The sequence below is a fragment of the Onychostoma macrolepis genome, chromosome 04 (assembly GCF_012432095.1).
Source record: "Onychostoma macrolepis isolate SWU-2019 chromosome 04, ASM1243209v1, whole genome shotgun sequence".
NCBI lineage: Eukaryota > Metazoa > Chordata > Actinopteri > Cypriniformes > Cyprinidae > Onychostoma > Onychostoma macrolepis.
In genome coordinates this window covers 30,620,094-30,636,112 of record NC_081158.1, presented here as the reverse complement: position 1 = coordinate 30,636,112, position 16,019 = coordinate 30,620,094, and the positions used below count along the sequence as shown (strand labels likewise).

At 35.4% G+C, this 16,019-nt stretch overlaps 1 protein-coding gene across 3 annotated transcripts in view; it reads right to left on the bottom strand.

Annotated features, from left to right (window-relative positions):
* The window catches only part of dock4b (dedicator of cytokinesis 4b), a 114,044-nt gene that overhangs the window by 54,081 nt on the left and 43,944 nt on the right, over nucleotides 1-16,019 (bottom strand). For all 3 annotated transcript variants that reach the window (XM_058773431.1, XM_058773433.1, XM_058773432.1), the window contains exons 3-12: nucleotides 14,787-14,827; nucleotides 14,519-14,574; nucleotides 13,072-13,168; nucleotides 12,663-12,811; nucleotides 11,162-11,246; nucleotides 6,807-6,958; nucleotides 1,451-1,532; nucleotides 1,308-1,368; nucleotides 1,085-1,217; nucleotides 72-160 (exon numbers count right to left, since the gene is read on the bottom strand). In XM_058773431.1, the coding sequence (XP_058629414.1) occupies nucleotides 72-160; nucleotides 1,085-1,217; nucleotides 1,308-1,368; nucleotides 1,451-1,532; nucleotides 6,807-6,958; nucleotides 11,162-11,246; nucleotides 12,663-12,811; nucleotides 13,072-13,168; nucleotides 14,519-14,574; nucleotides 14,787-14,827 (945 nt within the window). The remainder of the gene's footprint in view (nucleotides 1-71; nucleotides 161-1,084; nucleotides 1,218-1,307; nucleotides 1,369-1,450; nucleotides 1,533-6,806; nucleotides 6,959-11,161; nucleotides 11,247-12,662; nucleotides 12,812-13,071; nucleotides 13,169-14,518; nucleotides 14,575-14,786; nucleotides 14,828-16,019) is intronic.

The window sequence follows — 16,019 nt, the reverse complement described above, 5'->3', positions numbered from 1 at the left end:
AATTTCTGACCCGTTTTTGAAAATTGTTTTTAATAAATGACTTGACTGAATCACAGGGTTGTTATGGTTACCTGTGTTGGATCCTGAGAGGTTGTATCTGGAGTTGACTTTCTTAATGATGTTATCGTGGATTTGACTCCAGTCGCTTTCTGTGTTGCAGCTGCAAAAAAACAAGGACAACCAGAGCACCGGATTCAATCACAGAGCCACACAGATATAAAGAACAGCAATAATATTAACAGCCTGAAGGACTGGCCACAAGCCAGCTGATAATGTGTGAGTGAACCAAAGAACTAGAGCCAAACACATCTGTGCCGTCCAGTGCAAAGTAGGCCACAGTATTACAGTTCGTTGAGATAGATTTCCATTTGTATTTCAGGTACCGACTCTATAGATTACAACCATTATACTTCATTGCATACAAAGATCTCCAATAAGACAGAAAACTTCCTCAAATTTGATTGTGGAATAGAGAAAATAAGCTATAAAAATAAGGAAAGTTATTAGCTAGTGACATTTGCTACCCACAATACAACAAAACAAAATAAAAATAAATTAAACAAAAATCTTCTAAGCCTATTTTCATGGCAATTAAATCTGGTTTTAAAAAGATAAATAGAATTTTCGTCATTTACACTGATAAATTTTATATACAAAGAGTGTCTACTCGAGATAAAAAAAAAAATACATAAAGATTAAAAAAGTTTTCCTGTTGACAAATTACTAAATAAATTAGATAGCTTTCTGAATAACGATTTTGGTTGATTATCTTTATTAAATGAAAAATACAATTAATTAGAATTCAAATTTTTTGAATAAAAAAATAAAAATGGATTATAATATTTTTAATTTTTTAATTTTTAGAATTATAATTTATGGCTTTTTAAACAGCTTTATTTATTTATTTGCGTTTCATGTTATCATTGAATACCATTTTCATGGCACAAACTGGGATTAAATCTTAGGGTTAGGTGTAGGGCAATAGCACATACAGTTTGTACAGTATAAAAACTATTACGCCTATGGGATGTCCCCACTTTTCACTTACGTGTGTGCGTGTATGTGTGTGTGGAGGGTCACTTACGCATAGACCTTCAGCAGGTGGTCGTCTTTGGAGTCAGCAGTGAGAAGATCAGCGATGCTGACCACAGCACAGCCAAACGGACGTCTGTACTGCACATTACACATGTTCTTCTTCTCTCCTGCACCCATCCTCCCTACACACACACAAAACAATCAGTGCTCATCACACGCCTGCAGGCTCTTTGGCATCAGTAATTATTCAGTGGAGAAATGTCGGCTTTTACCAATCCTAATGATGTGTACCACAATATACACGTCTTTCCTCAGGTCGCCGCTGCCCAGATCCTGAATAAAACATCAGCAACAGTTAATCAGCACAGATTACTCTGCATGATTACTCTGGCAGAGATTTCATCTCAACACTCACCACAAAAAGTGTGCATTGTCTTTCGGTCTTCTCGGGAAACTTGGGCAGACCGTTTTTATTGAGTTTAACAAAGAACCTTTCACTGCAAAACAAAGAGAGAGAACAAGAGAAATGCTTTCAGTTTATACAATGAGTTTATTCTGCTGTTTAAAAAACACAGAGCTCTCAAGCAATTGCATTTTTAAAGTCTGTGAGGACAATATACTGCATGTATCATTTTTGGCACAGCAGACACAATGCTGTTAAATTCACTTTGCCTAATAAAATATTTACTGAGCAAAATCTCAAAAATAAAACGTTTTATCATAACAGATCATAACTAGGGGTGGTCCGATTAATCGGTTACCGATCACTATCGGTAACTGATAATCGCATTGGGATGTTTGACCGGCAGTCTCTAAAAAGGGCGATTTCTAAAAACCGATCTCAAGCTGATTGACAAGACATGCAGCGGCACCGTCTCAGTCTTTGTCCGGTGCAGGTGAAATAATTATAATGCTGTACAATTCATATTTCTTCATTAAATAACTTATAAAGTAATTTGAAAAGTTTCTGATAGACATAACTTCACAAACAGAGTGAGTGAATCACCGCGCGCACTCTCTCTCTTTCTCTCTTTCAATGCACCAATGGCTTCAAATCACATTGCGTCTGCACTATAAGCGAGCTGCACATTGCACAGTCGACACAGGAATTGTCACTTGCAGAATTGAGGCAGTGTTGCATGGTCACTAAAGTTTATAAATTGCATTTCTTTTTAATTCGTGCCAGCGTTTAAACCATTCAGAGCTCGCGGATTCTACCGGAGACTGCACTCATGCACACTCGCAGCGCACACACATAATGCCATGCAGGTTTACACACACACAGACACTGACACAGTTTGCACTGCGTATGCGGTGCGTATGTTTTCCGCACTCATGTTAACGGTTTAAAGCGTTCACACTGCACATGGTTGCGGTCCAGCAGTGCGTTCCAGGAGCTTGCTCTGAATTAAAGTGACAGATTGTGAATTAAAGTGACAATCTTACTGAATTAAAGTAAGATTGTTCTTAATGAACCGCAGGATTGCTTGTAAAAGATTTAAAATGCCAAAGAAAAGGCAGTAGAGCTGACTTTCTGTCAATGGTAAGTTTTAATTTAGAATGTTTGTGATAATGTAAGAAAAGTAGTTTAAATGTTTTGTCACTTGCTTGAGCAACTTAATATATAAATATAGAAGTAAATGCTAAAGTAAAAAGCATTGAATAATGTGTTTCTTATATTTATTGCATTTAAACACATCTATGAAAGACTGTATTACTGTACTGTGTAAAAAGAATCACAATGCTGAAGAAGCATTTTAAGTAACAATGTTTGGATTTGAAATCAAAATAATGGATAAATGTGTTTGCAGTAAAGAGCCATGGATCAGGAGCAGACTCCCATGTGAAAGCACTGCTTCTGCACCACTTAAGTTAAGCACATGGACTGCACACGCACTGCAGTGCACGACTGTCAAAACAAAAATGCTGTGCAGATCAAACGTTGAGGTGAGATAAATATATATTTTTGAAAAATGTCTAAAAAATGCCCTCCTTCACCCCTCAAATTAAAAAATCCTCTCTCACAAGAGTCACCTAAGAGGGGAATTCATTTTCAAAAATGAAATTATGGTCCTGAATAAATGTCTAAAAATCTTGATTGGATCATCACTATAAATAATTCTACATGATAAAAAGAAGGCTTTAAAAAGATCGGTGATCGGATCGGCATACTGCCTGATCGGAGCACCCCTAATCATAACTGTCAAGAAACTACAAATTTTTTTAAGTAAAACATGCTATTAAAACAAAACAACAAGTGACAAACCAAACCAAAACAAAACACAAAACAAAACAAAAATGTTTTAGGACATTAACACAATGAAGTTTTTTTGCACTGGAGTAATTCTTTGTTTTGTTTTGTTTTTTTGTTTGTTTTTTTATATGGACTACAGTACTACCGTGTTTCTGGATATACAACAGTAATAATATGTTTTTCATGATGTACTTTGTTATTACCAGGTTTTTGGACAAATTTGTACAAAATAAAAAATAAATTTGGGACAATAATCATAGTAATAGCATGCTTTTGTACATGTAGATGTACTATGGTCATAATATGTATATTGGATAAATATTATGGTATAATCATGTTTTGTAAAACAAAAACAAAAGTACAAGTCAAATTAATTCACAATCAAACCAAATCATCAAATAAAACACACACACAGACACAAAACAAACAACCCACTAAAACAAAAAATAAATAAAAATAACAGAGGAAAAAAACATTGCGAGACACACAGTAAAACCATGTTTTTTGGACAGGTACCACAGTACTTTTTAGTGAGCTGCTATACTTTTTGAATATATGTATCCTGCAAATTATGAGCTGTCAATACAAGAGAATAACGGGACAGACACTCGTGTCCTTCACCCACGAAACTCATAATCCACTTACATGACTTTCGCAGCTCCATGATAAAAAGACGAGCAGCCCTATAAATGAACCACAACAGGAACAATAGCTGGCAATAGAAATCGAACAAAACTTGCAACTCCGATCCACTCAGGAATACACACACATTCATGCACGGACTTGTATTAAACCGGCCCTTCACACAAACACCATGTAATTAACTGTGCATTGTTGCGATCCCAGCGTCCCATCACCAGAGGCAGGAGCACAAAGGCTGTTTTGGCCTTTGACACGCAGTGCCGCGATGGCTTTCTGAAGAGGCGTCTGTGGACACTGGGATATTGCTATCGGCAGATATCACGCCAACATTTCCATAACACACAGACGGGCGGCTTTCTTTCCCCTCTCGCCCCAGAATTTGATATTTCCTCCCTTGATGCCAGGGATTATAACACAACAAGTTCAAATGTGGCACCGATACGAGCCCCAGTCTCCCTCCGGATAAATCTGGATAAATCGACATGGCCAGAAAAGTGATCCCTGTATGCCTGGGTGGATATATTAACCATGCCACAAAACGCTCCCGTGGGAACAGAGGGGGAGCCGTTACCCAGAAGGCTGTCAATCAGCACTTTGTACACATCCTGTGGCAGAAATGAAGTGAAACACAGATAGACGCTTTCACAAACGCTTCACACACTGACACAAGGGGCTTTTGGTAGCAGCGTTCAGTGAATACAAACAGCATCCTTGGCTTTTTGTAACAGCACTCGCTCTCCGTGCACCGCTAGACAAAATGGGTATAACTGGTAACATGAGCTGCCTAACACCAGGACTGATGCTGAATCACTCCACTCAAAGAAATGCTACAGGACCAGTAAATGTAAAAAAAAAAAAAAAAGAAAATTAAACTTTTAGTTAGTGAATTAGAAAACTAATTTTGTTTATTTTTACAAACTTATTATAAAAATAATAGTATACAAAATAATACATGAATATACAGATATACTTTATAAAGAAATTATAAAAAAAATTTACAAAATAAAATAAATGAATGTAGTATGATACAAATATACTTTATAATAAATTATAATAAAATAAAAATAAAATTGATTATAAAAAATAAACAATTATAAATAATAATAATAATAATAAAATAGTATATAAAAATAAATTCATATTATATGATACAAATATACTTTAGAGGAAATTATTTAAGAGAGTTAATTTAGCAAGATGCTAAATTACAGACAAGTAGAAATAAAAATGAAATAAGTTATAAATAAACAAAAGTAATACTAGTGTGCAACAACATGGTATATCTCCAAATATTAATGTTAAATGCCTAAATGTAGATGTTCATTCCATACTCAGAAGTCAGTAATATGCAGTACTGTCTGTAACAGCACATTAAATGCATTTAGTGTAAAATATTCAATTGGGATACAGCCCTAGTGATTCTGGGGAATCTGGGCAGCACTGTGATTAAATCCACAGGAGCTGTCAGGATGGACATTGAGCAGATTTGAAGCCGCAGGCGAGTCTGGCAGAGGCTGAAAAAACGGGAGCCACCATTCCATATAGAAACAAAAAAGATGAATAATTAACTGGAAACCAGCCAACTAAGCAGGTAGGGAAATCGGTGATGGATCAGAGCCACATTAATATTCTCCTTCAAGACAACAGACAGGGACTGAGGGAAAAAACTCCAATCAATGAACAGAGGGAAAACACTGAGACAATGTGAGCAAACGCCAGCGAGCAGCTGCTGAGACGGTTACAGTCTGTAATTAACCATTAGATGAGATAAACAGGTACACACACACACACACACACACACACACACACAACCGTCTGTAGGCTCTCACAGCCTCTACTGCAGGTGTGTTTCCCAGATGAAAACTGTTTATTTGTTTTTCATCTGTCTGGCAGCGGCCAGGAACAAACACAAGAGGAAGTACATGTAATGAGGTTATGATTGACGAGCACATCCTGGATAGAAATAGGATATTTTTCCACAAAAGGGAGACTTTTTATTATAATAATCGCTACGAAAGCTTGTTTAGGCCACGGGATTAAAAATAAATAAATAAACAGCTGTAACTGCGACTTTTAATCTCACAATTCAGACTTTTTTTTTTAATTGTGAGACATAAATGCAGAATTGTGAGATACAAAGAAACAAAAGTCCAAATTGTGAGATATAAACTCGCAACTGCAGGAAAAAAGTCAGAATTGTGTGTTTAAAAAGTCGCAATTACCTTTTAAATTTTTTATACCATGGCGGGAAGAAAAAAATTAAAATTGCAAGACGTAAACTCATAATTCTAAAGAAAAAAGTCAGAAATTTTTTCTCAGAATTGTTAAATATAAACTCAGAATTGCAAGAAAAAAAGTCACTTTTGTAAGAAAAAGTCAGAAACGGGCAAAAATCTCAATTACCTTTTTATTTTTTTATTCTGTAGCGGAAACAGGCTTCCATTAAAAATGCTGTTCTTTTGAACTTTCTATTCATTAAAGAATCCTCAAGAATCCTTCAATGTTGATAATAGAAAGAAATGTTTCTTGAGCATCAAATCAGCTTATTAGAATGATTTCTGAAGGATCATGTGACACTGAAGACTGGAGTAATGATGCTGAAAATTCAGCTTTGCAGCACAGAAATAAATTACATTTAAAAATATATTCAAATGGATAAGTTTTTTAAAATTAAATTCATATTTTACTACTTTTTAATATTACTACTTTTACTGTATTTTTGATCAAATAAATGCAGCCTTGCTGAAAATAAGTCGTCTTTCAAAAACATTTAAATAATCTTACTGACCCCAAATATTTGAACAGTGGTGTACGAGTGTAAATCTACATTTGAATACATTTATAAGCATGTATAAATGATTGGTTAGACACTCACCTGAGCGGTTTGTTCTCTCGACTATCATAGATGAAGAAGAAGACCTCCAGCTCTTCACCCAGGTTTGAGCTCATCAGACTCTTCAGATGGACAAACAGGTGATGTGTGCTGACAGGAGTCGGAGTTTCCTTCTTTCTGTGCCGATTCTCCATCTATCCATCCAAACACAGATCATTACATCTGATGCATCCATTTTTCAATAAAGCAAGACATAAAAGTGACTCAGTAACACAATGCATGTAAAGATCTAACTTTGCATTGTGTCTTTTTTAACACCAAGAAAAGCGGGAAAAGCTGTGCATAACATCTTCAGAAATGCACTGAATATTCCACTGAATTCCAGCGGCTCCGTGTTCACAGCACGACTCCTTTACAGCCAGCCAAATCTAATTTGTTTCAGTTAATATGCTCCATTCTTTGCAATGACACCACAGAGTGCAATGTCAAATGCACACACATTCACATGCACATCACTGCACACATGTTTATTTTAAGTGCACATTCACACCGTTGTTGTGTAACAAACACACTTCTCACATGGGAGCATCATCCATTGGACATGTAGATTCGTTGAACCGCACCACATTCTGATCACACATCTCTGTGCGAGGACACTGAGGTGTGAATAGGCATGATGTGAAATATAAAAAGGCCAATGGGCAGTGCATATGCTCTATCTGTGTGTATGCATGAGAACCACAGAGACAAACACTAATGAACACTTTCATTTATTATGATACTTATTATGATAAAGTTATTATGATAGCAACCAATTAAACTTAAACAATGGCATGCAGCCTTTAAGTATTCCGCACATAATTAGCATTAGAAAGTTTGCAAGCAATTATTCAAGTAAACAGACAGTCATTAGGATTAATGTGTCCCAAGATGTGTTAAAAACAGTATGTCAGTGGTGTGTTGATTGTGTGTGTGTGGAGGGGGGGCTAATATTGGTTGGCTAATATTACCCACAACCCCCAGCAAAACAGAAAAGGAGGTGTTTGCAATGACACGTTTGCAATTACAGAAAAAGCTATATTAGTAGTTTTTAAATGAACAATGTTGTAGTAAATCATAAATAACAATAATAATAAATAATAACATTTTAAAGTAATACATTTAACAAAATGCTAACATGTAAAATAATTAAGGTATGTAATAAGGTAATTAATTAAATTGCATCCAAAATAAAATAAATGCATGAACATAATAATGCAACATAAAAAATTATAAATAATATTTAAGGTAATTCATTTAATGAGATGCTAACACATGTAAAATAATCATGCTATGTAAAAAGGTAAATAATTAGATTGCATCCAAAATAATAAAATAAAATAAAAATAAAAATAAAATTCAACTATGTAAATGTCAAACCATTTTTATTCACACAACTGTTATAATTATGAAATAATTATTTTAAATAGGAATAGTACTAAAATATTATTATACTTCTTTATACAACAGTTATAATTATGAAGAAAAACATAATAGTTTCTAAAATAATACAATAATTAAAGGTGCCATAGAATGCATTGATACAATATTTTAAATTGTTATCTGATATCTACATAGAAGGTATGTGGCTTAGGCAAGGGCAAAAATTCTCCAGAAACAGTTTTACATTTGCATTTACAAGCCTAGGATTTCTCTCAAGAATTAAATGGTCTGGTATTGGCTTATTTGGAAGGGTCATGAATAATAATGTTGAGCTCTGCTCTGATTGGCTGTTTCACAGTGTGGCTCATTTCAGTATCTCACAGCAGGAAGGAAACACAGGGAGGAAAATATATAGTTCAATACTTTCTCTCGCAGTTATATCATCGAGTAATTATACTGTATATAAAATGCGGGCATCAGGGAGCCGCTATTAATATGCTGGGCACTGAAACTACTTTCAAATGCACAATTGCTTTTTACTTTCACTTTCGAGATGCGCGATCGCACAAACTTTGTTTATACTATGGAGCGGCAGTACTTACCACACATTTTACAAGATCATGCTTGTCAGTGGTGCGCAGGATCTGTAAATCATTCACCATCATCCTCAGTCAGCTCTCCTTACTCTGTTTATGTGGTAAGTGAAATCTTATGTACTGTAATGTAACAGGGTACTGCTAGCAAGGAGCTAACCATGTCCCTTTAGTGGCTCGCATTATTTTATTAGAACGCGTTATTTGCTTTCTGTGCCTTTCTGAATATAGACACCAACCTATCCCTGCACAGCCAGGAACATAAGATTTATTTCCATGATCTGCCATTTTCGCTGATGTCCTCGCTTGTTTCTTCACAATACCTGCAGAACTTCTGATGGTTCGGCTGGCGTCTGGCCTAGAACATGGGCGTGTATATGCAAATTTTGAGGGCGTAATTATTAGTGATCCCGACTGTTACGTCACAGTCGGTGTTATGTTCTGACTTGCCTATTTTTCAGTAGTCTTTTTTATTCACGAGATTTACATAAGGAGGAGGAAACAATGGTGTTTGAGGCTCACGTTAATATATGTATGTTTACATGCTCATGCACTACAAATCATCCTGCACTGTTCCCCAGCCAGCTGCTGACTCACAATGGTTTCTCTTCGCACATGTACAGTATTTATCTGAAGCACTCGTATAGTTTGTATTTTTTAGTTTATGTATAGGTAAAAAAAAAATTACATTTTATATATAGTATATTTATAGTCAAAATCTATCAGTAGGATAGTTGTGTATAGGTTTATATTGTTTTACTTAATTGCTGTATGCCTGTATTTATGTAGCACCGTGGTCCTGTGAGGCATGACATTTCGTTCCACTGTATGCCCCCGCATGTAGCGGAATGACAATAAAGCTCAACTTGACTTGAACTTGACTTGTATATCATTTCCATGTACAGAACTCTTATTATTCAACTATGCCAAGGTAAATACAGTTTTCCATTCTATGGCACGTTTAATAAAAAAGTAAACATTTATTTTAGGAGTTTAAAATAAATGCTTACATTCACATGTATAATAAAAGGTAAATACTTCAAGTGCATCCACAAACTAGGTTTCAACTTGTTGTATGAGCAAAAACAAAGATATTGAAGTATCATAATAAAAGAAAAAAAAAAATCAAAGTGAGCAGTAGTTCCTCTTTTGCGAGAAATGACGTTAACCGAAGCTCAAATAATAGAGTTTTAAAGGGAATGAATAGGCTAAAAAGATAAAGCACTGGAATTTCAATAAAGACTTTATTCCTTGTTTGGCAGGCCGGGTCAGATCACGGAAGGTTCTGGACTCTAAACCGCTTACTTTCACATCAAGAACTCCAAACAAAGACCACATGAGCTCTGATAATGCGTGTGTGGGGTAATAATTATCATGAATAATCAAACAAGCCAAACCAACCCAACAAAAAAGCATTCATGATATCTGGTTCTAAAACTGACTAAATCAGACTGATAAATAATAAATAACCCTGGCTGATACAGATAGTCCAATTTACTGTGCATTTATAGTTCTTGCATGTTTTCCCACTCCCAATCTTCCAGTTTCTTTCACACACACACTCTTTTGTGTTGATGTCTGAATCCTCAGCACTAATTACAGTGTGTGTGGTGCGACTGTGTGACCTGATTCACTCCCACACTATTCATCACAGCACTCTGGGTATGTGTCACAGGTAATGAGCTCAGTCTAAACACACACCAAACCCCTGCTATTCAATCCCAGCTAAACTAGACCATCATAGCACAAAATAACCCAAATAAATCAATAATGACTGCCAAGAACTTCCTCTTTTAGCTTCGACAGTCATTCATCATAAACGCTAGTTCTAAGTTTAAACAAGATCTGTTAATAAAGCTGTCATAACTTTTGAGTTCAAATGATTTTTTTGGCCGTCAGCAATTAACAGGTTGCAAACATCCGCCTCGCATTTCATCGCATATGCAGCTGATGGCAAAAAGCGCCACATAAACCACAGAGACAGTGTGCGGTAATAGAGTCCGACTGCCAATGGAAGGTTATTACATTACATTACACAGTACCGGGACACTTCAGGTCACGTTTAGCCGAGGTAATGCTCCACATAACTCAATTATATCACAGTAGAGACTCCCCGCTGTCAACAACCCTCCGGCCGACGACCAGACTTCCACATCCATGACGGCTGTAATTTTCTGCGGCATATCTTGTCTGTGCGGTTCAGAATTACTGTCATTTTCCCCATGGGGCCTGTTACTCGAGCTGAAGGGAGCGTGTGAGGCTTTCATCGCGGGCCTCTTGCGATTAACGGAATGGGATTAAGTGGCTAAATCGCGGATGGAGAGAAATCTTTGATAGACTGAGGAATGTGGTTGTTGTGGGAAAGCAGGAAAACAGACGTACCAGACGGTAGAGCTCGGTGATGCTGATTTCATCCGGGTCCACCATGCTGAACTCCCTCCTGGGCACCAGGTCCAAACCCAGCTGCCTGTGAACGATGGAAATAACACAGCATTACCAGTCTGTGTCCAACATATTTCACCGTATCATGCAAGTGAAAGCGCTACATATATAATCACACAATCAAAACCAATACGCAAGTGTCTGGTTTTTAATAAACTGTTGTGCGAAGCTGGATTTTGAGATTTCGCTGTGGACGGGGATACTAAACGAAACACTGCAGAATAACAAACCAAGCAAAAGACCAAGATCCTGCTGCTTATCGCTGCCGATTAGGACAAAATCACATGGAAGAAATGAATCTCACAAACAAGTCTTGGACACATTTTAGGCCCCCAAATAAATCACAATAATTAAAGAAGAATGTATATTTCACATAAGAAAATTAAGAATATTCAGGCCCAGATGTTTTACTTGAGTATTTTTGTAATTTGCAATATTCTCTGTGGTGAATATCATTAGATTATAATTAGTGGAATTAATTTATTTACTCCTATTTAAACAAGCATAAAATATATACAGTAAAACAAATAATATCAAAATATATAAATATTTAACTTTGTGCTTACGCTACTGTTCAAATGTTTGGGGTCAGTATGATTTTTTTTTTTTTTTTTTTTTAACAAAATATTTATTTTTACAAACAAATCCTCCTCTTTTAAACTTTCTATTTAGTAAATAATAATGCTTATTTGTTTTTTAAAAAATTTATGTTTCCACAAAAATATTAAGCAGCCTGACTTCAACATTGAAAATATTAAGAAACGTGTCTTGAGAACCATAATAGAATGATTTCTGAAGAATCGTGTGGCACTGAAGACTGGAGTAATGAAGCTGAAAATTCAGCTTTGCATCACAACAATAAATGACATTTTAATATATATATATATATATATATATATATATATATATATATATATATATATATATATATATATATATATATATATATTAATAAAGAAAACCATTATTTTAAATAATAATAATGTCAAAATTTGTTGATTTTATTGTATTTTAAATCAATTTAAATGTTATTAAAAACATTAAACAACTTTACCAACCCTAGTCTTTTAAACAGTAGGGAATTTTAATATTTATTTATACCTATTCATAAATAATATCTAACTTTTTAGTTACAGTAAAAAAAAAAAAAAGAAAAAAGACAAGTTTTGGGGAATTACGGTAAAAAGAATTTGAATGCAAATATGCTTAATTGTCACAAAAATAAATGTCAATCTTAATGGTTTCGATCTCTCACGCCAGAATGCAATATAATTCACACTCACATAAAATCACGTTATCTGATGTTTAATAAACTTATGTGGAGCTGGATTTTGAGATTTCACTTGTTTCTTTCATATCTGTGTGAAATATGAACTGAACACAGGTGTTTTGTGATTAACCTTGTTGCTTTAACACATCACATAGGTGATACCGTACTCACTCGTTGCCCCAGTCCAGACGTGCCGTGATGTGCTGTTTGACGTCCCTCATGCGGTCGTGGGTCAGGTGACCCACCAAAACCTGCCGCCTGAGGTCCAAAATCTCATTCATCACATGCCACAGTCTGTGAAACAGATCTCCTTCATTTTTCTATGGGGATAAACAAAAGATGGGAAAGATAAACGTGAAATGTTGAAGATACAGCTTTAATAAGGGGTTGATATTGCTGTAGCACTCAAATATAATGACCTGGTGTAAAAATAATTCACAAACAGCCCCCCCGCCCCCGCCCGCAACAACAGCTTAAATACAAATAATATATTCCACCCGACAGCGTCTGTGCACCCAGAGTTCACGAAGCTAGCGTCTGGCTGTGGGCGGACTGCTGTGTTTGCCCAAACAGCATTTACCACAAAGAGCTGCTTCCACATGGCGCCCCAGTCCCTCAGGGTGGACGTCATCTCCGTAATGACAGAGTCTTCGGTCGGCACCACCGTCTCGAACTGCCTGTGAGTCAAATGTGGGCGGCACACAGCGCAACAGATATGAGATACACCTCATCTGCTTCTGCTACAGATGCTGTACTGTTCGTTAATCAAAGGAGAAAGCAGATGTACAGTGGAGCGCTGGCGCTTTCCTTCTGTTCACCGTCGATACATTCATTTAGCATTATGTTCAGGCAGCAAAGTCTCACAACAGATGTCTGTGCACCAACAAAATGTCATAATATGGTTTCATAAAATCCAGAACACCAATTATATTGTATGGATGCAGAATATGGAAGAAGCTAAAACAATTGTGTCACATAACAGAGTGTAATCGCAGCCTCTGCAGTTGAAAAATCACATTTTTTCATATTGCGATATTATCACAAAAGCAATTAATCGTTCAGCCCTACAGAGATGTATGAATTACCGCTTGGCGATTTTTCTGTTTTTATCAATTAAGTGAAATGTAATGTTTTGCCACAATTTTTGTTATTTTTTTAACCTCATGATGCATACAATTTTTGCATTTGGGGTCATTTGGTTGCTTTGTAAAAAGTCATAACTAAATATTTAAACCTTAAACCAAATTGTATCTGATCAGCAACTTTTAATGAGTGAATGTGAAAAAAAAAAAAAAAGTTTTAAAATTTGTAAAAGGTTTATTACCATGTTTTTACTGCATTTACCCATTTTTAATTAACTAAAAAAATTTGAAATTAATTTAGTATTATAGGTTTTTTTTGTGGTTCATGTGTAATATTAATCATTATATTATTATTATTATATATTGCATAATATTATTATTGTAATATTAATCATTATATTATATTATATTATATTTTATATTATAAAAACAAAACAAAATAAATATTTCAGTTTTCAAACTAAAAAAAATTCATTTTACTTCCATAAACTTTCACTTTCCAAAGAAAAAAAAGTGATACATTTTTCATGCTGCAATAGTTCGTCAGTAGGCATACATATTTATGTTTATCAACAAAATTTAGTGATTTAGGGAAAAGCTAAATATATTTTACAAAACTTTTTCATTTTTCTTATTGAAAAATCCAAATCAAATTAGACGGTTTAGTGATGTATGGGGTGATATTTTCTTGCAGACTGCAAACTATAGGTTAAAGTGGCTGTACTGCAGTAACAATAGTGAACAGATGTGTAAAATGTGCATGTTTTCACTTTACAAAGACATGCCAGATATCTGTGATTACACAAATGTTACTAATATCACTGAAACTCCAGTTCAGTGTTTCCATGGGGGGAGATTTACTACAGTAAATACTGAAACAGCACAATGACCAGCTAAATACTCAGCTAAATGACTTAGTGTTTGTTGTTCTTTCCTTCAACTCACCCTTTATTCTTGATAATAGCATTCTTCAGATGGATGTAGCTGCATGGGAAAATGCCCTAATAAGAAAGACAGATAGACAAACAGATAAATAAACCAAAATAAAAAATGAATAAGCTTACTAAGAATCAAGGGAGCAAACAGACAGAAATAAAGCAAGATACTGGCTTTGATCTGTGCATTTCGGCTGACGGTGTTGCTGTGATACTTCAGGAACTGAAAATAGAATCCGACACAGACACGACTGATAAAAGACAGAGATGGTTCTTACCTTGGCATTCGGGTTCTTGAGGACAAATCCTCTGTACCAACCTGAAACACAAAACATTTCTGTCAATTTCATCTTTAATATCAGCCAAACGTTTCCTGACTGAGCCTTATCATAAAGGTACTTTCATAGGATGTTATCTAACAAAAAAATATAATTTTTTTTTTTTTTTTTTTTTTTTTTTTGAAGTGTGTTGGTAACCAAACAGTTGACGGTAGACATTGACTTCCACAGTATGGGGAAAAATTCTATGGATGTCAATGGCTACCATCAACTTGAGGGTGAGTAAATGACAGAATTTTCACTTTTGGGTGAACGATCCCTTTAAGTACGATAAATCTGACAGAACTCAGATATGCGTGTCTAGTTAATGAATATTAAAAATGCTTCTTTCTATTAAAAGATATTTAATATCTCAAAACATCCAACCACATAGCGCTAAATAATATAGCATCTAGAGTAATAAAATAGCATTTGCTGCATTTGTTTCACCAAATATTTACCATATAAAATACAGATGCTTGTTAAACACATTTTATCACTTACTGTAGGAACTTAGTGGCATATTTATGATATTTTAACACATTGGCCAACTAACCAAACTTAGTCTCGTTTGACACACCACTGAGACTAAGCAATGCTTTGACCAACAAGATACTGTCAACCTCAGGATCACTTTGACTCTGCACTATCCAGAGGTGGGGGACTCGAGTCACATGACTTGACTCGAGTCTGACCCGAGTCACAAATTTAAGGACTTGTGACTTGCTTGACTAAATAAAGAAAATGACTCGACTTGACTTGGACTTGAGATCCAGTGACTTGAGACTTGACTTGACTTGACCTTCATGACTCGGCAGGACTTGACTTTATAACAACTCTAATTATTATTATAAATCATTACGACAAAATTTGGTAAACAAAACGCAAGCCACTGAACCAGCGGCAGAAGTGATCCGAGTCTGCGCAGCTGACACTGCAAGAGCACAGGAACACAGCGTGCCAAATACATGGAGCAAGAGAATCTTGCGATGTTTGGATTAACACTTCATATGCATTTGCAAAGCCAGGATGTCACCACTTCATAAAGGCAATGTATGTAAGCTTGTTCGTTAGTTGAAAACAGCATTGGTCTTAAATTCAGTTTAGGTCTGTCATTAAATTAAAATGATTATAAATTATTCATCTCGTGTTTATAATTAACGACGTCAAACTTAAATTTCGCTGGCGTTTGCC